General features: G+C 48.1%; 2 protein-coding genes across 2 annotated transcripts in view; one reads left to right on the top strand and one right to left on the bottom strand.

The window, feature by feature from the left end:
* The window catches only part of gnav1 (guanine nucleotide binding protein (G protein) alpha v1), a 59,293-nt gene extending 40,843 nt beyond the window's left edge, over positions 1-18,450 (top strand). The window contains exons 8-9 of the mRNA XM_080722138.1: positions 13,508-13,595; positions 16,220-18,450. Of these exons, the coding sequence (XP_080578264.1) occupies positions 13,508-13,595; positions 16,220-16,410 (279 nt within the window). The 3' untranslated portion in view covers positions 16,411-18,450. The remainder of the gene's footprint in view (positions 1-13,507; positions 13,596-16,219) is intronic.
* A 1,212-nt stretch (positions 18,451-19,662) lies between these two features.
* On the bottom strand, positions 19,663-22,326 carry LOC308281823 (neuropeptide B-like; the record flags this gene model as incomplete). The annotated part of the gene is made up of 2 exons (XM_080722142.1): positions 19,663-19,791; positions 22,060-22,326. 2 exons carry the CDS (start codon positions 22,324-22,326, stop codon positions 19,663-19,665), a joined length of 396 nt encoding a protein of 131 aa, XP_080578268.1.
* Positions 22,327-22,847: the final 521 nt, after the last annotated feature.

The following is a 22,847-nucleotide window of genomic DNA, read 5'->3' as shown; positions in this document are numbered from 1 at the left end:
TGGGTATTAGTTCCCCCATCTTGTTCGCTAGGCGTTTGATAACTTTCTCCACCGTAAGTCCCCTCCATGGGAGGTCGGTGGGGTCGAGCTTGGCTGCTACACACGTGAGCAATGAATCAACCACCTTGGTTCCCCATGGACCCTCTATTGCCCCAACCTGGTCAGCTGATAACACCGGAGTGTCCATGTAGTATAGAGTTTTCCCACCAGCGAGCGGCCGATTTTTCATCCACAGCAAGCCAGGTGGGTAGGAGTACATCTTCTTGCCTGGCTTGGTTATCCCCACAATCCACTTAAACCATTTGGTAGTGATTCTGTGGGGACAGCCACCCGCTTGGTCGGTGACCGGTGGTGGCTTGTAGCCGGGCGTAGCCCTCCTTGCTCTCGGGGAAGAGGAATTATTCCTCAGTGGTGACACGTAGCTCAGCAGCGCTTGGAGTTCCCTCTCAGGGGACGGTGGCCAAACAGTGAGCAAAGTCACTTTTTCAGCGGCTATATCCCCTTCCAAGGCTAACTCTCTGCGATGTATCCTTAGTTCCACCGCCTCGGCTCCATCCACTGAGGCATCGGAGCAATTGGATATGTCTTCCCACAGTCCCCATTCCTTCTCACTGCTGTAGCGAGATCGGGCAGTGACCGTGGTACATTGGTATACTTTTTGAATCCCTTTGGCCAGTTTGACGCTTGTAGATATCTCACCGACAGGGTCGGATGGGTAGACTCTCAGTACTACCGCCCCCTCTGCCCCCTGGGATACCTCGTCTACTTGGTCACTGAGATCCTGCCATGTGATATGACCGTTACAACCATGTCTAGGTTCAAGCACCCAACACTCAGGTTCCGTGCTGGCTACTGAACATTCTGGGGGCTCACCCCAGCCGTCTGCGGGCGGGCTACTGCCCAGTGCTGTGGCCTTATAATTATTATAGGCCAACCACCGGTCAGTGAGATTTTCAGGAACACAGGGGATAGGGCTGGTTATACGTGCGTATACTACCGGCACCCCCTCATGCTCTCTGATAGTTGGGTCTCTGAATTCCCATTCCGTGCGAGTCTTGGGGTACCTGAGGGCCCTTACGAATCCCAGCACCATCACCACTGCCATTATCAGAAGGGTCCCCTTCATAATGTGCCTGGTGATTAAGTTGGTGATGGAAGCCTTGGGCTTGCGAGCCATACTAGGTGCAATCCCCTCGGGCTCTGTTACTGGTTCCCCAGACTGCACGGTTTCCTCTTCTGTCGAGGATATCAGGCCCTCTCTCGACTCCTCAAGATGCGTTGAGCGGGCCAAGGTGATTGTCCTACCCATTCCAGGAGCCTCCAACAGGGCTATACGGACCAGGCGGGCATCCATCTCGGCTTCCCCCCCTCTCACTCTCTCTTACCGGTTGGATTACCTGAAAGAGAGAGCAACAAGGTTAGGGGCCCGCCGTGGAACAGCATCAATTACTCGGAATCCTTTGACCTTCTCTCCTTTTTAAGGGAAAGGCCAGCCAAAAACTTCCATAGGGTATCCCCCTTAGGCCCCAACCCTGCACTGCCCTGGAAGTGCACCCTGCGTGGTTTGATCCGTGAGACCCTTAATGGGTCTCCCACCACTGGATTCTCGGTACCAGGGGTTATGTCCACAGAGATCCCTCTAATGGGATGTGGCATAGCCCCCACCTCCAGAGTGATTGAGAAAACCACGAATTGGTACTCTCCCCCTCCGGCAGGCCGGATAGTAGACCCCACAGCGATAGGCTCACCTCCTGACCCCTTGCGGGTCACAACGGGGCCATTCCTCACCAGGAGTTTGGTTGATAGGGTTTCTCTGAAACCTTTATCATTTAACTCCCCGCTAACTGTGGTAAACCAGTCAGGTGTATCGCCATCTTTAGGCATATCTGTTTGGAACGACACTGCCACCAGGCCAGGGATCGCCAAAAGGGCCCTAGCCGCCAGCATCATGCGAAACAGACTAGCACAGTCAAGCAACAGGTCCATCCCCTTAATGTTACTAGCTTCGCTAGGCAACTGATATTTGGGGAAGAGCTTGGCTCGCTCCTCCGTGTCCTTCACCCAGAAAGTATCTGGACCACGGTTTGAATACAACCTGGATCCCCTGGAGGGCATAGCCCTAGGGAAAGAGAGGCTGATAGTTCGCTCGAGGGAGGTTTCCATCAGACTGTCCAGATTCTCCATGCTGCCCTTGAAGGTGATACCTCCACGGCCGTGGGCTCCTTTGCGAACCGGTGCGTCACCGGCTTGCAGGAAACCACCGCCCTTGGTCAGATGGATACCTGAGTTCAATTTCACTCCCTCATGGTATTTGCATTTGGCCAGGGCGAAACCTAGCCATGTGCATGAGCAACTGGCCGCTGTTTCAGCGGTCATGACAGGATAGGCAGCCAGAGCAATGCGCGGTCCATACAGGACGTAGCACCCCGGGCATACCAACGCTCTACATCCCCTGGGTCCTTCTTTAGGCCCAAAGGTAAAGGCCTCGCCACCAGGGCGAAGGAGGGGTTTGCTATCATGCGGCACTTGGGGCGGGCGGTTGCGAGATGGACCCTGCCACAGCAGGTTGGTCACTGGGATCAGGCATAGCATGCACTTCCCCAGACTGTGTCCATACCTTTGCCAGAGAATGGGGTGGCCCGCAGGCCCCGCCACGTACTCTGGTTTAGGTAACCATCCATCCTCTGCCATGTCTAGGCTCGGATTATGCACCACTGACCTCACCGTCGGCATGAAGCCTTCCCTGGCCAACTTCACCGCTCCATCGGATACGCCTAACCAGGCGCTGGCACTCTTTCCAACTCCACTGTCCCCAGAGACTGGGGACCGTCCTGGTGCTACACAGATCAACACTTTTTGTCTGGCGCACTCCAAAGCAAAGGGCATCTCCTTACGAGAACCAACAGTTACCTGCCCCATGCCTGGCGCAACCTCTCCATCCCTAACTAAGGGTGTACAACCCGAAGCTTCGGCCATTTCTCAGTGCTCACCTGGTCTTGCGAACTTGGTCTATATGAACTATGCCCGAGTTCTCCAACCTAAGCCTATGTGGGCCAAGGATCTCAGCAACGGTGTCTTTTGATTCACACTTCTTGCTGGGGTTTCCTGGCAGGGGTTTTCTCAGCACCCAAACAGCTTCACCTGTGGAGAAAGGACAAGAGACACCCGTGTTATCTTTGGACACACATCTCTTCTCCTCTCTCCCAAGGTTGACCGATTGGTGAATTTTGAGAAGAGGAGAAGGCTCATCCCAAGAGCTCTCCATGCCCTCTTTAATTATCTGTTCTTTTACTGAGCGAACAGCCCTCTCCGCAACTCCGTTAGTCTTAGCATGGTACGGAACTGAGTATTCCACCTGAATACCCTCATCCTCCAGCAAAGACTTAACGCTAGTGTGCGTAAAATAAGTCGCATTGTCCATTCGCAGGGACTGTACCCCGTTCTCTTCCCGTAGGAATTGGGATATACAGTGGCAAATGATCGCCGCAGTAGGTGTCTTAATAGGATACACCCTTATGGCACCAGGCCCGTTATCAGCGATAACCAGCCCGTGTTTGTGTCCTTTCCGCGTTGTCTGGGACATAGGCCCAAACACATCGGCAGAAAAATTCGTGCCCGCTATGGGCACCGCAATTTGCCCTGGAGGTACAAATTCCGGTTTTGTGCCCCTTACTAGGGCACAGCGTTCACATGCCTTACGCACTGTGATAGCTCTTTGCCTAGCTTTTGGGATCAGCAAATCCTGCGTCCGCAGGTACTTGAGTAGCCTTTGGCTGCCCACGTGACCGAGACCCACATGAATCGTCCGGATTATGTGGTCGGCCTCGTCTTCGGGCACTTCCACCACCTTGCCTTTGCCCCACGCCATCGGCAGGGCTAGGCGCAGGCGTTTCAGCCCAACTGCATTGGCCAGCTGTCTGCGCTGGGCCAGGGCATCCACCTCCCGGTTCCCGGTGAAGTGGATGCCTTCTCCATCCGTATGGCTCTTAATCCATTTCCATGAGAGCCTCATGTTTTTGGATTGCTCTACTATAAGGGCCCAGAGTTCACCATGAGCCATGGGGCGGCCTGAGCTTGTCTCATAGCCTTTGGCTTCCCAGAACTCTAGATTCTCAGCCCCACCTTGGTAGCAGTAGTCACTATCGGTCACGATCAACAGCTTCTGGATATGTTTACCCCTAGCTGTGATAATTCCCTCTAGTATGGCAGTCACCTCGGCCATCTGGGCCGAACCGTCAATCCATCCTGAGGATGATTTCACGGTCTTGTCCTTGTGTTTAAGGACAAATGCCCATTTGGCCCGGTCACCGTCGGCCTTCTGCTGGCTCCCATCAGTGTACAGGACCCAGGGGGGTTCCTCCACGGGGGCCTGGGGCTTAGGCTTTGCTTCGATGGGGCATTTGGTGCCGGTGGTTATAAACTTAACCCGAGGGTCAGTAAGCATTCCGGCCCAGTGTCCCCACCTCTGTGACATGGCTCGTGACCCTGAGATAGTCCCCTTGGATGCGCACTGCAGTGCGGGGTACTCCGTGGTGACTATCACGTCTCGGTCTTGAGCGAGGTCTTTCAGTCCGTTCAAGAACTTGAATACTCCGCAGAGAATTCGCTCTTGGTCGGGATATCTCTGCTCTGGGCTGGAGAATTGCATGGACAAAAAGAGACATGGGGCTTTGCCCAAACGGTTCATGCACCTGAGAGTTATTCCCTCACCTTCCAGGCAAGGGAAAACCTCCAAGTGCTTCCCGGGGTCTCTTTTCTCCAAATCGGTGCAATGTTCCAGCACATGGGTTTGGAATATAGACCAGTGGGGTTTGGCGTCCGCTATCGGTATGTTCCGGTTGCGGGGGTTCTTACCCTGTAGTGCCTTTCCCTTGAGTCTATGTAGGGGTGCTGCCTTGGCAGCGTACCCCGGGACGTGGTTCATTATGTGACCACACTTTCCCAGGGCATGATCCAGGTGAGCCAACAAGGTAGGCTGGGGAAGGGCAGCGATTTGTTCTAGGTACTCTTTGCTGACCGATTTCCCAGTGTCTGTTATGTTGAAACCCAGATACCTCAAAGAGTATTTTGCGATTTCGCATTTCTTGAGGCCAATCTTGAGCCCTGAGGAAGCCAGACGGGTGACCACCTGGTCTAGCAGGTCAAGGTGCTCGTCTTCAGTCTCATTTGTCCAGTAAATGTCGTCCACATATACCGTGACATCCAGGCCTTTCAGGATGTCCTCAACGACACTCTGAAAGTGCGAGGGGCTAGACTTAAAGCCCTGTGGTAAAACGGTCCAGCCATAGGAGACTCCGTTCCAGGTGAACGCAGTTTTTTGGGTGGACAGTTCGTCTATTGGCACACACCAGAAGCCATTCTTCAGATCCAGACAGGACTTGAACCGTTTATTTGGCAAGTTCCTGGTTGTCTGCGCAATGTTGAACATTGACCTGGTATCCGAGGTCGACCTCGCGTTCAGGGCAATGAGATTATGTACTAGTCTCCATCCTTCCCCACCTGGTTTTGGAACCCCTAGGATAGGTGTGTTGGTGAGGGCGGAGTCCAGTCGCTTCAGTTGCCCGCCTTGCTCCAGCTCATCGATGGTAGCTGTGAGCTCGGCTTTGCACCGAGGGTCTACTCGGTGCTGGGGCTGTCTGTCTGGCACTCGACCCCTAATAGTATATGTATACTTGGGGTCGACCCTGCCAGCGTCATTCTTATGCGTCGCATGACGGCCTCTCTTAAGAATTCCTCTGATTCGGTCTTTCTGTTGGCCGTCCGACGCTTCCACAATCTTTTCAATCTCCTTTGCCACATCTATGGGACGCATGTATTTAAGGCTATATATACATACGTTCTTAGGTGGCTCTGGGGTATCAAGACCGGGGAAAAGGAATTCCTTCTCATAATCATCTGAAGTTATTTCCTCCAGGTTGATCATGATCAGGTCTTTGGGGGCTATCAAGGGTTCTGCATATACGGGGCCAACGACCCCGTGTATTCCATGCTTGTCCCCCGTCCCCATAGTGGTGATTGAGCCATCACCTAGTTCCACCTCCATGGATCCCGTAATGGGAATACCTGTGTGCAGTGTTATTTCAGCCCCGGTATCTAAACGATACTGGTCTGTCCCTAACTGACACAAAAGTTTCCCATCTGACTCCCTTGTCTTGCTTGCTATAGCGTTCAACAGGGGTCGTTTGGTGGGGTCTATTGTCAGGTGTATGATAGCTGAGGGAGGCTCGGTCACTGTTCCTTCTCCTGTTCTTGAGCCTCGCGCGCGGCTCTTGCCGCCGCTCTCAGAGCTATCCGTGCCTCCTTCTCCTCCTGTGGGAGGGCGGCCCATTCTTCTGCAGGCAGGAAGGTCGGGACCTTCGGTCCCCCCTTCCCTGCCTGTTTCTGCGCCGGAGCCTTTTTCGGGGGAGCCTTCTTGGTGGCTCCCCGCTCCCCGTTTTTTGAATCCTTGGCCTCGGTTGTCTCAGCCTTAGGCTGGGTTTCTTTCCTCGGGGCCTTCTTGCCTTGCGGCTTGGGTTGCTCTGACCCTTTTTGATTCCCATGTTTTTTCTTCAATGAGAGCAGCGCCTTGGTCTGATCGTACTTCATACATTCAGTCCGTAGCTGCGCCTGTGTCCAGTGGGCACAGCCCACGGCCAGGTTTAGTCCTCCTGGGATTTTAGAGAACAACTTCTCCAGCAGGAGGGTAGCTTGGTTGATAGGCACGGAGCAGGAGATTTTATCGGCTGCAACAGCCAAGTTCAATTCCCCCTCCGCTACCAGGGTGGCTAATTCTTCCACCATCCTCTCTCCAGGGTTCACCCCGGGAATTCTCACGTCCATTGAGCTCAGGGACTCGAGGGAGGCCCCTCCGGGGACGTCCAAGCCCCTGACATGGCCCAGTATGCGGGCTGCCTCTGGATCGTGATAGAGTATAGACCCCTCAAATAGAGGGATTGTTCTCCGCAAGTAGTTTGCTTGCGTCTCGCCCGGGTCTCTCGCCGTGGTCAAATTCTTCATCAACTGCGCCTTGCTAAGGAGGTCGCTAACGTATGATTCTTCCCCTGAAAGGTGGCCTTGGCCCGAGAGCCGGTTCCCTTCCGGGCGAAACGAAGCACCCATTCTGGTGCTGCTTGTTATTGGGGTGGGTGCCAATCTGGAAGGAAATGAATATTCCCGCCTGGCTTGGTATGGGGATAAATCTTCCCTCATGGTTATACCGGGATCCGAGGGGGTGTTGTTGTAATGTACAAACCTCCTTGCAGGCTCTGCCATTGCCTGATCCCTCAGTATGACCTGTTCCCGCATCGCTTCATAACCCGCGTGCAGGTAAGCATCCTTGAAGGACCCGGTCAGGCCATGTTGCCAGAGGACTCTCTCCGCCGAGGGTGATCGCGCCAGTGCTCTGGCGGTTTCCCACTCGACAGGGTATCCGTCGCACATTTGTCCTGACTCGTTGCCCCTAAGCTCTCCTTCGTCCCCAGCCGGGACACCTTCGATACCCGTGGTCCAGCTAAGTCCACTGCGGGTTTGGAAGAGCTTGCCTTTCAGTGGAGATTCCACTTTTAGAGGCCTCAGTAGCCGGGCTTTGGCGTTCTTGTTCCTAGCTCTGGGAGGCGGGCCCCGAGGGTACATTTGCCTTTCCCTGGACCTGGAACGAGAGCCTGACCTAGACTCTGACTCAGAGACCGAAGAGGCCCTTGAGGATGCCCTAGACTGGGATTCCTCGTCCTCCGGCTCGTAGTCCGGGTCTGAGTCTTCCTCGCTCTCTTCCTCCTCCTCGACACGGGGGGAGTTCCGAACTAGAATCCCTGGGGGTTCAAGCGGGCGAGGGGCCTGTGGTGGCGGGTTGAACCGCACCCTAGGGGTCCCTCTAGTAGCTTGTCTACCCCTTGGGGTTTGGTTTTGGTTCTGCTCTCTCCGCGTGACGGAGAAGGAGCGGTTTGGGGTGCCTGGAGCAGAGCCCCCCGATCGGGACTCCGCACCGGCGCTGCTTCTTTGGCTGTTTCGGCCCGTTGACCTGACGGATCCAGCCTCTGAAGCCTCGGCAGCCTCTCTGGCCCGTACCAGAGCCGAGACTGCCTCGAAGTCCCCATCGTTCACCAACAACCGAATGAACATGTTGTGTGTGTTTCTGAGGGAATAAATGGCGGCCAGTATGGCCTCTTGCATCCATGTCTTCCTCAAGCCTTGGACCTTGAATCTACCCCATTTCATCATGATCGCCAGTCTGTAGGGGTTACCTGGCGCTCCGGTCCCCTCGAAAGAGGACCGTGCGAGCAGTGCTTTCCTTATGTCCCGCTCCATTTTAGCCTTCTCCTGGTCTTTGAGGGTTCTAAGTTGTAGCGTGGATTCCCTAAGAGCCAGGTGGACTATTTTGGAGGCACCCGGGAGGATTCCCAGGCAGGGAGTCACCACAGGTATACCGGCATCCAGGTTGTATGGTATTCTGGCCTCCATCACGTCCTTTCGGAGGTTTCTGTATGGAGTACCACCTTTTCCTGTGAGATACGTCTCCCACTTTTCCGTCGTTGACAAAGACGTGGTTGTAAAGGTGAGTATTGCCCACAGGCCATGAGCGGGGTGTTCCACTAGGTCCCCATTTTGCACGTCAATCTCCATGGGGGTGTTCCTAGGGGGTTCCAGTACCACTCCCAGATCCTCGTTGGAGGGTCCGGGGAATGCACCGTGATCTGACACCTCGAGTCGTCGGGATGTAGGTGAGACAGGATTTCGCTCCATAGGTATGGGCTGTTCAACCTGTCCCGGTGTTGAGGCGGCCAAAGGCCTCCCAAGGTCAGGTGATGACCTCGGGGCCTGTTCTGGCGCCACAATCCTTGAGGGGTCTAGAGGGATAGTTCCCCGGTAGAGGGGCGGTGGATCCCTGTGGGCGTCCCCTCTTCTCTGTGACCGTGTCTGCACCCGGCCTGTATCCTGGTATAGGGGACCGGGTGCCGGCAGCTGTCTATGTGCCCCAACGGGGGCCTGGGGGGTTTGGAGCGGTGTGGTTTCGAGGTCAGGACCTCTCACCTCTCGAGGCTGCCCCCTAGGTTCCTCCGCGGGAAGTGGGCTTTGTGAAGGCCCTGCCGGGGGATAGGTGGTTAACCACGCATTCCGGTCCTCCGGGGGAGGGCCTCTCATCCCATTGTTTTGTTCGCCTGTCATGGGCCAAGTTCGATTGGCCGTTATGCGGTGACTCTCCACCCGTTGTATGAGATCTTGCACCACGTTAGTCCTTCGGGCGTTTGCGAATGTGTCGCCCCACCCGTGCCTCTGGTGTGGCGGCCAGGCCTCCATCTGGGCTCGGCGGAGAGTGTTAGCCAGCCATGCCTCTGGGACCAGCAAAGTTATTTCTAGCCGGTCGTCGGGCAGGCCTTGGAACATCTCCATAAAGCACCAAATGCTGAGGGCCTGGTCGTAATCCCACGTACCAGTTCCAAACAAGGTCATAACTAGGTTATAAACTTGCATGTCATAGGCTTGAGCAAAGAGCTTGCCATAGTATGCCAGAAGGGTGGACCTTTGGTCTTCCTCCCTGGTGCCTCTAGCAACATTCTGCATAGCCATGTTGATAATACCTTGATATCCTTTATGGGCAAGTTGGTATGGTGCACATACCAGTACTTCTCCATTCTCGAGTTTTCGGTTTGGTCGGGACTCCACTATGTTTCGGCACCATGTGGCGTAGCTTCGACCTGCACCGTGTGCTATGGCTGCCGCCATGCCCGCATTGTTGTCTAGGTACCTATTTGCGGGATTCACCACAAAGGGCCTGTTTCCTGCAGGCACGAGTTGTTCGAACCTTTCGGAGGAAATCTTTAGTTTCACCATTCTCTCGGGGGTTATGGTGTGTGTCCTGGCGGGGATTTGCCAGGAGAAAGTGTCCAGCACCTGAGGCGGCGGGGGAAGTCTCCCCTGCAGCTCAGGTTCAGCCTGTTCCCCGTCGTTTGTCTGGGGATCCCATTCTAGGCCACCGGTCCCTGTGGGGCCGTGTAGCCAAGGAAGGGGGGCTGTAGCTTCGGCTCGCGTTGCTCCCTGATTCCAATTCAGCAACGTTTGGAGATCAGGATATGCGCTCCCCGTACTGGATTCGTAACGGGCCGCTTGTCCTCCGCATGTGTTATGCAGTACTACTGGGGCCATTACGCCCATACTGTCGTAGGTACTGCTGTCAATGTCCTCGTCCCACGAGTCCACCGATGGGGGTGCCATGGTGCCAGTCGAGGGAGTAGGGGAGGCAGGCCTCGCCCCGCCAACCGCTCCCGCAGGAGCGTTGTCTGTGGCGGTGGGATAGGCAGAGTCCATGCCTGAAACTTTTTTAGGTTGGTCGCAAAGGTTGTTATAATATTATTAGATGTTTCTCAACTGCTATTTTATCTAGTTCCTAATGGAGATGTTTTTTACCGATTACTGGCCGTCTGCTGCGCACACAGACCTCCACTTCACTATGTTCAAAATCTCCGACGCTCCGGGGAGTTTTGTGAATAAAAACACTTAAGCCTTGATAATATTAACTATCCTTTACTTCTGTAGTAATAACTATATTCCAAGGGTCTCTCGGCTATTCTTTATGTGGCGGTGGACACGAATTTAATTAATCAATTACTAATCAATAATCAATAATCAATCAATATCCACCCAGGGACGCCATGTAATGAGCTTGGAGCTACTGAATGCCCTTTCACCTTTTTGAAGCACTCCTCTCTAAGCCGCCCGGAACCCTCTGTAGGTTTGCTAGGCCCACAAAGTTACCAGATCTCTTTTTAATAACCACTGTCACTAACACTACACTATACCTTTAAGTTAACACAAACAGGTGTTATAACCTTTCTCATTTGTATAAACCTACTATTACTGTATATGCACCTATTACTGTACAAATACAACTTTCTCTGAATAAAGACTGAACTGTCTATGAAACCCTCTTTAACTGGTGAATATTATTACTATCTACAGCGACTTTATTTTATAGACCAAGAATGTTGCACCTTTCTTGAGAAATGTAGACCATAGGTCTGGATGGAGAATGCCAAAACCACAAAGACAATATAAAGTGTGAAACTGTTACCTTGTAGCTTTCTCCCAGGGACTGTTTTTTGGAGAAAAGCAGCTTGACTTATTTGATACAAAAGAGCCCACTGCGGACAAACTGTCCGTCCGGTTAGGGTTGGGAATTTGTATTTTATTGTCTGCCAAGCATACCCAACTGACACCTGCACGCGCAGTGTCAGTCACTGAGAAGGTGAAAGACTTTTTAAATTAAGAAAATATACTTGTTGATTCTTACCAAAAGTCTAGCTCAGCTCCAACAGCCAGAAGTTGCTTTGAGTGCCCTGAGATGCTAACACCTCTTTCCCATGGAGACGGAACTTCCCCGAAGGGAAGTTAAAAAGTCAAAACCTTAAAAGTTGTGAACTCTAGAAAATGAATTCAGACAGACACCAAGCAAAAGTGAATTAAAAAGCTTTAGTGAATAAAAACAGTTACAAATTATAAGCTCACCAATACAGAAATTGGCAATGAAAATTAAAAAGAAGTACAGTATGTGTACTTAACTAAAAACAGAGTCAAAACTCTCTCTAAGTAGACAGAAAAGAACTGCACTGAGCTACGGATACACAGCCTTTTATAGGGTGCTCCGCTACAACATCTCAATAGGGTTACACACACACAGCTTCAGTTTAGCACACACACATTTGGCACGCGCTTGTGCACGTACATGCATGAACATGCACGATGTTTCGCAATGAAGACAGTTGAAGGCCAGACCAACTCCCCAGTCCACGTGAATTTGGGGAGTTCTCCGGTTCACATGTTAGAAGTCGACATGTTGCCCTTTACTCCCTCAGGAAGCGCTATCTCATGTTGGCAATAAGAAGATAACGGTTCGTTAGCGCGGTACAGGAATGTCGGGGAGTCGATGATACAGCCTGGCACCATCTACAACCCCCCCCTTTTTCACCCCAAGTCCAAGGCCGTGCCTCGCAGGTGCAGGCAACGAAGCGGCTAGTGTAAACAGTATGTCATGTTCTGACTATGAGTACATTCAGTTTTTAACCTTTACCCAATGTCAGTGAAGAAACCACGTATATATGTAGTTCTCGCATGCACATACAGTATATCAGAAATACAGCATACATTATACAGTATATCAAAAATCAACAGCCTATGCTTAAAGGAAGCTTTTCTACATTTGCAGTATATATGCATCTACAGTACTAGCACACTAACTGCTTAATAAAATGTATGTCCCTTTTTGTTGATTAACATATGGAGAATATATTGGGCCATAACATTACTTCTTCACCAGCTCACTGGCGAGGAACGTGGTTGCGTTTCTCCTTCCTCTTCCCGGCCTGCTTCTCCTTTGGGGCAGAGGTCACAGGGGTTGTAGGTGCCTGGGCTGGAGCCTGCACTGGGGCAGGTGCTGGGTACAGAGGTTGCAGGTTTTGCATGGGATAAAAGGCCATGTGAGGCCCAAGCTGTGCCACCGGAGCTTGCATCTGCTGCAGAGGTTGTTGTTGGGGTGTTGGCGGTGGTGGCATGGCTTGGCGATCCGCAGTGGCAGTGGGTCCAGGTGACTGCTGTCTGTCTGAGCCCACAGATCCTCTACGCTTCTCCTGGCGGTTGTCTCCCTTGCGGCGGGCATCACGGTGGTCACGGTCATTGTAGTATGGCTTGAAGGACCTGGGTGCCACACCCTTGGGGTCACGAGCAGGTGCTCCGGGGCCCCTAACACTACTGCAAAAGCCATGTCCTTCGCTGTCTATTGCATACGCTAATACAAAGTTGCATAATTTGTCGGTGTCGGGTGGAAACCTTGTATGTCCAAAACCGTTTGTTTTGCATTTATCATTTTAAAAATGATTTAAACTAGTGAAAACAGCCCATCTACAACGCCTTGCGGTGCGAGGCGTTGTGTGCTTGTAGATTGGCTGTTTTCACTACTTTTGTGCGACGGCCTTGTACGATGTAGCAGGGCTTTAGTTTGCGAAAGAACGTACAAATTTGAAACTTGGAGATACAAGGTTTCCACCTGACAACGACAATATATACCTTAGCAATTCTCAGTTTTCATGCTAGTAGGGCACATTGAAGTGAAATGAATTGAATTCAGATGAAGTGAAATGAAACGAGACCAGAATACTTTAAGGTTAAGAGGTGTATGAAGCCTGTTGTTGAGTGCAGGTAGTCAACCTGCTGTTGCAGGGGACCAGGGACGATTGATTGTCCACTGATGTGTGGAGCTGGATAATTGGCCCAGCATCACCATCTCATGCTGGCATCAACACAACTATTGATTCCCATTTGTATCTAAATATCTGTCAAATAACATTGAGACAGTTATTTTCCATAGCTGTATCAGTCTAAATATGTTTTAGTTTAAATACACGTTTAAATTACACTGCAATACTGCATTCTTAATAATTCATCTTTAAATTCAGGAAATACATGTCATTGTACATTTATTTATTTTTGTTATCACCGAGACACCTTTGACTTATTATATGTCTGTTTTTGTTTATTGCAGATTTTATTCATGAACAAGATTGATCTTTTTCAAGAGAAGATTTTACACTCTGGCCGACATCTACGGTTGTACCTGCCTCAATTTAAAGGTGAGAATAAATGCTGGGCAAATACAAGAACTGTGAGGCTTAATTCACAGTAAAATATTGTGCTATAAGGTACTGTGTAATTTTGATTGTTGGTTATTTAAAACAATATAACACACACACACACACACACACACACACACACACACACACACACACAAACACACAATGATATTACAATAATGCACTGAATCTGAATCTCTGTATGTACATACCAGTATATACTCAGTACTTACATATGTACTGTTTGTGTGTACGTACGTACGTCTGTAATCCACTTATCTCAAGAACTGTTCCACCGACCAACTTCAAATCTTCCTCGAGCATTGCACATACGGTATGGCCAGAGGGAGTGCCGTGCCCGGCATCGAGTCAGTCAGAAAGGATAGGTTGTTGTCCAGAACCGCCAGAAAAGTCTATAGAGTAAACAAGTCATGACGTCACTCGCTCATCCCCGATTCACAGAAGTAATTTCTCTATAGAGAATAACATTGAGTCATCTTAAAATCGTCTCATATAAGCATTGTGGTCCAAAAATAAACAAATGGTCTCCGCGATTTTGTCGGGGAGGAGGCTCTGTATGGTTTATGATAGTCAGTCACTCATATTTGATTGCGACCGTAGGGAGCTACTTACTGTAGAAACCTCCACCGGCTGTCCGTGGGTGAGTCAGTCAGTCCGTCCGTCCGTCACACTTTTGCCCTGCTCATATCTCCACAACCGTTGCCCCCATCCATGCCAAATTTTGCACACACACTCCTTGACTGCCAAACTACAACCTCCAAGGACCCCCGGAGCCCCAGGGACCCCCAGGTCCCTGGGGGACCCCCAGATGTAAAAAATGACCAAATGTGCTCACACGTCACACTTTTTCCCTGCTTATATCTCCGCACCCGTTGACCCCATCCATGCCAGATTTTACACACACACTCCTTGCCTGCCAAACTACAACCTCCAAGGACCCCCGGAGCCCCAGGGACCCCCAGGTCTCTGGGGGACCCCCAGATGTAAAAAATGACCAAATGACCACCCCAACGGGGCTGCTCACGGGGAATTCCCGGGGACCACCGACTCCTGGCGCTCCAGAACGGATGCAAAAGTGGTGGCGCCCCCAGTGGAGGACCCCCTGCCACTGCAGCGCACATAAAATGCCGTAACTCGGGCTAGGAGCGTCCGGGAGAGCCGGGGCCGGTACCTATTCGTCCGCCAAGGCAACGCGGAGACCCCACCCCTCATTTCTCACATGGCCCTATTGTAGCGCCACCTTCAGGCCGATTTTTAAAACACATTTTTGGACACTGCTCCTACAGTTTTTGCCCTAAAATCACGAATATCACTACACAGCATGTCTACACTCATGTCATCAACATGGATCAGGAAGATTTTGGAAAAACAAATTTTTGCCCTATTTGTGGAGATAAGCCACCTACGGTCGCTTATCTTCCGATTAGGGAGTCTTACAGGTACAGTCTGTTTCTAGCGAAAATGTAACTAATTTGGCGAGAGTAACATTAGCGTTTTCTCACCATCGGTTGATTCTTCACATCCATATGAGTCAAACCGTTGAGATAATCTCTTTATGTTTGGAACACAGTTCTTATATGACACGATGTAAAAATGTCTGTGGGAATTCAGAATGGGGGGGGGGGAAAGCCGTGAACCAGGTAGGATGTGTAAATGACGTCAAACTTTGTTACTCTATGATCAGCCTCTGGCAGTGGCCCTAATGAGCCAATTGATTGCCATGGCAACCCCAGCCTAAGCTTGCTTTGGCAAATTCCTCACACCTGTCTAATTTCCAGGTTTTGGCTGTGCCATGACATGAGCCAAATGATTGCCATGCCCCACACCTGCTATTTGATTAGTTTGTCGTCCACTTTTCCCAGTCAGTCAGTGTGCACTCTTCACACATTCACAGTTCACACAGAGCCAGTTGCCCAACCTAACATTGATTTGGCTAATATATTGGCACAAAACAGACAGAAACAGAATTCTACAAATGTGTGCATGAATAAAACATTGCACAACAGTGTGGGGAATGCATTTCCAACTTGCCTTGTTCCCGAGTAGGCCGGTGCCCAGCGGGCACCGTTCTAGTTACGAAGATTTACAGAAAGGGTGGGCTGTTTGTGTTTGGGAGTGTTTTGAGAGTGGATGGGGAGCAGAAAGATGCTGAAGGTTTCCACCAGGTTTAACATCTTCCACAGGCACGTGCACACATACAGTAGACATCAAAGGGGGCTTGAGCCCTTGCCCTTTTATCCTTCTGTAAAAAAGTGCCCTCTCCAGACCATGAATGCAGATTTGACTAATTATATGGTTAAAGAAATGTAAATGCCCTCTTGCCATGCCATTTGAAGGCAGCATTTTTCAAGAGAATTTGCCTCATCCAAACTCTCCTGAACTTCAATGCAGCATCTTATGCTGAAAGAATTGCCCTCTCTGTGTAGAAATCAACCATCGAAAATAGCCGACCTCCAAGCTCACAACGCGTCGCAGCGCGACACGTTGTGAGCTTGGAGGTCTGCTATTTTCGAGATTTCCACCAAAATGGCCCTTTTAGAAATGTCAGCCCCTGCCCCTCTATAACATTCTCTGCACGTCCCTGATCTTCCATACCTTAACAGGTGCTGACTGCGACGTGGACACGGCGGCTCGGTTCATAGCAGCCACCTTCGTCTCTCTCAACACCATCCCCAACAAGCTCATCTACCACCACTTCACCACAGCAACCGACACCTCCAACATACAGATCGTCTTTCAGGTCGTGATGGACACCATCATCAAAGAGAACCTGGAGGCTGTTTCGCTTCTATGACTTCTATGAAGAGTGGATGTTGTCTTCACCCCGTCTCTCCTGCGCCATTAGCCAGAGCCTGGTTTGTTGCTACTGTATTGCTACTGTATTGAAGACCAGTAGGGAAATGTATATATGTTCTTTTTGCTATCCGCCTTTAGTGTGAAGGTCCAAGCGGAGGATCTGCTAAATAACGGCTGCTGTTTGGATCCCTGGTCAGGGATTCAGTGTTTGAACACTTCAGCAATGCAAGCACAGGACGGGACTTGAGTGCAGGCCCTTCTTTTGCAAGGCGTTCTTTCTACACACTATGGCACCCTGTTTTGATGTGGCCTGCTTCTTTCGGGCCTACACTCCTACAGGTTCATAGAAATATGTTTATGAAAAGAAAAAAACTTTTATTGAAGTGCAGTAGTAACTGTTGGAGAAAACTTCAATGACAGGACACTGGTAACTTATCACACACGCATACAAAGGCATTGTGTCTATCTATATATTATGCCTGATTTATGTCTGGTTGCGCATTGTGTCGTGTGTCTAAAATAGCCTGCAAGGTCACATTGCGCTGTTGTGAGCTTGTAGATCTGCTATTGTAGGTGCACGACACCAGTGCGCAACGTGTGCAAGTATAAATCAGGCCTTGCCCCCCCCCCCCCCAGAAGACTGGAAGCATCTTGCTTGTGTGAAAATGTTAATAATTATTTTAAAGTGCAGAAAGTGACCAACACAAAGAACTCAACTCAATGGTCCTTAGGCACACATCATAGCCATTTTATGTTCGCTTTTGAAGACGGTTTTCACACTGTATCTCATTGTGTGAAATCTAGCACCAGAAGTCCACAGCTCTGGTATTCTGTCTGCGCATACAGTTCATCCTTAAGTGTTGCTATATGCATCAACACTACTAGAAAGAAAGAAAGAAAATCTTTGGCTAATCTTTAGCCATGGGCCTGGAACCTTTGTAAAAGTGACTGTGTTTTGTGTGTGAAATCACACTTCTATATTGGTTATTTATGTTTTTGTACTGTACTATGCAAATGTCAGATGACATCGCATTTAATTTCAAGCAGTGTTATTTCTGTATGTGAGTGTGAGTGAGTGATTGTGTCTGTGCGTGCGTGCTTGTGCATGAGAAAGAGACAGAGAACATTTGGGGATTTACTGTTTGCCTGTTACTTCCTGGGTGAAGGGTTCACTTGTTCATTTCATGGTGTGTTTTCCTGTCATCCATCAATAACTGAGTCTATCCTGTCCACCCCTGTGAACAGAACACTCTTCCGTTAGTTTTTTAACTCTTCTTTGCCAGCCAACCCTTGCCAATCCTTAAGTTTGTGACTCACTTCTTGATAAAACTGTAAAACGCATCTCTTAAGCTTTCTTCTTTGTTCTAGTATAGGCAAACTTTAATTGTATTCCTTCCGCTTATATTTCTTTGTCTTGGACAAAGTTAGGGTGCTTAACCTTATGGAATTGAATGGCATTACTACAGCTGAATTCTGAAGTCCCCCATAGGCTACTGGATAATCAATTTAATCTGTCACTTGTTCATTTCATGGTGTGTTTTCCTGTCATCCATCAATAACTGAGTCTATCCTGTCCACCCCTGTGAACAGAACACTCTTCCGTTAGTTTTTTAACTCTTCTTTGCCAGCCAACCCTTGCCAATCCTTAAGTTTGTGACTCACTTCTTGATAAAACTGTAAAACGCATCTCTTAAGCTTTCTTCTTGTATATAGCTTTCTTCTGTATCTGTTCTAGTATAGGCAAACTTTAATTTTATTCCTTCCGCTTATATTTCTTTGTATTGGACAAAGTTAGGGTGCTTAACCTTATGGAATTGAATGGCATTACTACAGCTGAATTCTGAAGTCCCCCCTCTAGGCTACTAGATAATCAATTTAATCTGTCTTTGGGTCTGTCTTTCCAGTGGTGATTGGTGTGGCAACATCACAAATATTTAACAAAATAAGTCTTCCTCTAGAGAAACTGGAGGGAAAATAAATCCCAAGTGCCTTGGAATTAACTTTTAACTTTCTTATATTTAAATTACATTTCATGAAAGTAGGCTATGTAACATTTACATAATATGTACTATGCTTAAACTTTATATTCTCTGTTTTCACCAAAATATGCAATTAATGTAATAAAGAGACATGTTAACCTACAGTTATTAGCCATCTTAATTATTTTAAATACAGACAATGTGATATAATGTAGGTAGACAAATAGAATCATGGGATGTATGTACCTGATTGCTAATATTGTTTTATCATTCTGATTTCCATTTTCAATTGGTTATGCAGGAACAGAATACAGAAACACAAGTTTAACTGTACTTTAATTGATAAAATAAAAGTGTCCTACTTCTGGTAAAGATCCACTCTGCAGTCAATATTCCATACATGTAGGATACATTTGCTAACTGTGGTACATACAGGTGATGGGTGGAAATATGGACACGGAAACAGTTTGAAAAGAATAACAATAAACATCTCTCACACGTAGGCTACGCCCCACTTCGGTTTATTTCGGAGGCAAAGCAAAAGGTTATTATTTGTGTAACAAGCTAACATTCAAAGTCTGCCACAGTTCATCGTTAGTCACTCCTCTTCAAAATCCTTACTCCGTTCAGTACTTAAAGGAGTAGTTCAACCCCAAAAATTACTTTGTTTCTATCGATGAATCACCCAACGGAGACTTGAATTCATGGATATGTTTTAGTTTATGTCACATTCCTAAGCCAATAATTTGAGGAGACTCTTTGTGTCTCCATAGGGAACAAAGCTGTCTCTTTGTGTCTCCATAAGGAACCACAGCTGGTCATCAAATTATTGGCTTATAGGAATGCGAAGGAAAAAAAACTAAAAACATCCATGAATACAAGTGTCCATGGGTTGAGTAATGGATAGAAGAAAAAGTTATTTTTTGGGTGAACTATCCCTTGAACTTCCATCGCACGTTGGTGTCGCGTGCCTACGATAACATATCGTCGTTGTCGGGTGGAAACCTTGTGTGTCCCTAGTTTAATTCATTTTAAAAATGAATTAAACTAGTGTAAACAGCCGATCTACAAGCACACAACGCCTCGCACCGCGTTTTCACTACTTTTGTGCGACGGCCTTGTACGATGAAGCTGGGATTTGCTTTGCGAAAAAAATTACCAACTTGAAACTTGGGAGATACGAGGTTTCTGCCCGACAGTGATGATATCTCTCTACAAGCAGCTTGTACTAGGGAGTATAGATGATGCTGGAGAGGGTGCCGTGTTGTTGATCATGCGGACAAGCAGTCCAGGGAGTCCAATGTTAGGAAGACGTCGGCCTGGCACTGGAAGGTACCCGTACCGTCCCGGAGCAGCTCACAGCTCTTCAGGTTGGGAGAGATGTCCTTCAAGCAGATCGCCTGTATGAAGACAAACAAGTTCAGTAGTCAGGAAAAATTAGCAGAATACCTGTCAAATCTGGGAATACATTCCTTACCAAACAGTTTTTTCACCGATGTGTTCGTAAAGGTGTCTAGTAACATATCTAACAAAGATTGAAATTCAACATCCCTAGCAAAATGTTTGACAGCTAGGGTAATTCTGGGTTTCATTCACTTACTATACACTGTACTATAAGGGAAAAATCACTCCCAAAAATATGCCTTAAGTGGGATGTGAGGGGTCATTTTTGGCCCAATGAATGTTTTTCGTGCAAAACAAATGCTTGCAATGAATTCAGAATAATTAAAAACACCTAGTTAGACCCCTAAAGCCTCTATCAGAGTCGGTACCCGCGGTGGTAAGCTATCCACCGCGGTGTAATGCGGTGTAGTCTTTTTGAACGTTGTAGTTTTATGACTCAAAAAGACTACACTGCACTACACCGCGGATCCACCGCGGTACCGACTCTGATAGAGGCTTAACATGCTACTTTTTCCCTTATAGTACAGTGTATAGTAAGTGAATGAGACCCAGAATTACCCTAGCTGTCAAATATTTTGCTAGGGATGTTGAATTTCAATCTTTACGAACACATTGGTGAAGAAATTGTTTGGTAAGGAATTTATTCCCAGGTTTTATTAAAATTCCCTGACTACAGGGCTTCTAAAAGTGTTGTTCAGCCTATTTATAATTTTTTTAATGAATATACCTATATGTTTTTAGACTTAATTTACAACTATAAACATTAGGGATGGATATGCGCCATCAGTATCGACCAAATATCGGTATCGGCCAATGCTTTCGGTCAATATCGGTATTCGGTCAATATCGGTATCGGCAAATAAAGCTGACATTAAAGGAGTAGTTCACCCCCAAAATGACTTTTTTTCTGTTGGATGGGGACCCAGATGCATTTTGGTCCCCATCCGGAATCAATGGGGGTAGGCTACATCTACTATAATCACATTTTTGTGAAATATACAAAAATATATTATTGAAGTCTCTATGATAATCAAAAGAAGAAATTACATTTTGGGGGTGAACTACTCCTTTAACTTATGTCAGTGGCCGATATATGAATCAATCATGAAAAGGTATTCCATGAACAAAGCACATCCCGCACACTGCTCTTGCTCAGCAGCTCATTTTTATTTAAATTGACAGACGTTTCGGTCCCACTTGTCCTTCATCAAGAGTAGAGTAGCCATATTTATCTGTTATTGATTGCAGCGGCGTCAGTTCAGAAAAAGCTAAACATGACTGGTGTCTTGCACGCAAGACACCAGTCATGTTGCCATACCTTAGCAACAGGCACGAAAGCAAGACACCAGTCATGTTGCCATACCTTAGCAACAGGCACGATGAAAAGTACATTGTATTATTTCCCCCTGTAGCCAAGGTATGGCAGCTGCCATAGCTTGCCATACCCAATTGACGCCTCTGGTTGATTGATACGCATACATTTTGCACTGTTGGTGATGGTGTAGGCCTATTATATCAGTTATTTCTTATAGTGAAGATGTATTCGTTTCCCTGGCACAAAAGGGGTAAATAATATATAAACACATATTGGTAATATCACTTATCAGTATTGGTTATCGCTAAATTGTTATTTTAAACATCGGGTATTGGCCAAGAAAGGTGCATCCCTATAAACATGTAACACTAAACATACTGTAGGTAGAATCTTATAATCCACAGTATATTATTTCCATATCATTTTGTAATCTGTTTTCTAGCCCATGCCAGAAGTTTCGATTCGTTAATCGTGGTGCTGAATGGACAGCGCCTTTGGGTGGAGTTTGTCAGGAACTTTGCCTCTGAAAGTCCACTGTCTTTTGAATGAGAAAATATCTGTAAAATATGACTGCAATGGAGATGTATTTTTACTGCATTGCAAAGGCTCGGCATTCAAATGTATAATATAGCCTACACAAAAATGATAATTTCCATGATTTGTTAAAAAATATTTTAGACTAAAGAGTTTTGATTCGTTAATCGTGTGGTGCTGAATGGACAGCGCCTTTGGATGGAGTTCATGTCAGGAACTTAAGACTTCAAGATCCCTCTTTTGAGCCTATAATATGACTGCAACACTGTCGTATTTATAATTGCCTTGCAAAATAAGTGCAATAAATGTCAGGAAACGGGGGAAAGGGAAAAACACTTAGATAAATAAATCCAAATGGTTTCGTGTTCTGTGTTATAGGCTATACCCAGGCTATATCTATTCAAATAGCACTTACCATGTTTTTAAGAATAGAGATTTGCTTGCTGCCCGCCTCGTGAACCACATTGTTGCCGGCCGTCTCTCCGCTGTCGAAAGCCGTCTCTTCGGATTCGGACCTGCGGACGTACGGCGACCTCCTGATGCCGGACAGTAACCCGGAGGCTCGCCCCACAGAGTAGTAGGTGGGGCCGGTCGCCTGTTTGTACCACGCTTCACTGGGATGGACCGAGATGAGCAGTGAGACGCCGACGCACACCACAGCAAAGCGCACGGACCTCTCCATAACGCGCAGGTTTTTTTGGACACTCTTTACGCAGCGAAATGGAGTGGGCTTTTCTCTATGTTGGCATCCCCTGGCTCTAGCTTATATAGGCTAGACGGCACGACGCTATCGTGACCAACAACGTTCGTCAAATCGATCGAGTGATGGGTGATGGGGTGGGTGATGATTCATCGTTACGCGAAAGGAGGAAAAAGACCAATCCAATTTATTCGTTTGCTGCGTATACGTGGGGATCTTTGGTGCGTCTTCTTTTCTGACGCCAGTGGAAAGAAAAAGGGAATCTATCTGAACATCTGGTTTAACCCTTGTGTTGTGTTTTAGACTACAAGTTATCATGACTGACAATTCATTATAGGCTAGTAGTTAATGTAAAAAACCCTCTTACTTGGCTGATCATGTTTCACTTGTGGGCAGGCCTGTCAGCATTGGACTGTCAGAATCCAGGAGAAAACTTCTTAACAGATATATATATTTTCCTGTGTTCTGTTGAATTTTGTGCATGTTTGATATATTTATCAGGC

Source organism: Nannobrachium achirus (genome assembly GCF_963921795.1).
Source record: "Nannobrachium achirus genome assembly, chromosome: 3".
Taxonomy (NCBI): Eukaryota; Metazoa; Chordata; class Actinopteri; order Myctophiformes; family Myctophidae; genus Nannobrachium; species Nannobrachium achirus.
This window is presented reverse-complemented; position numbering and strand designations above follow the sequence as displayed.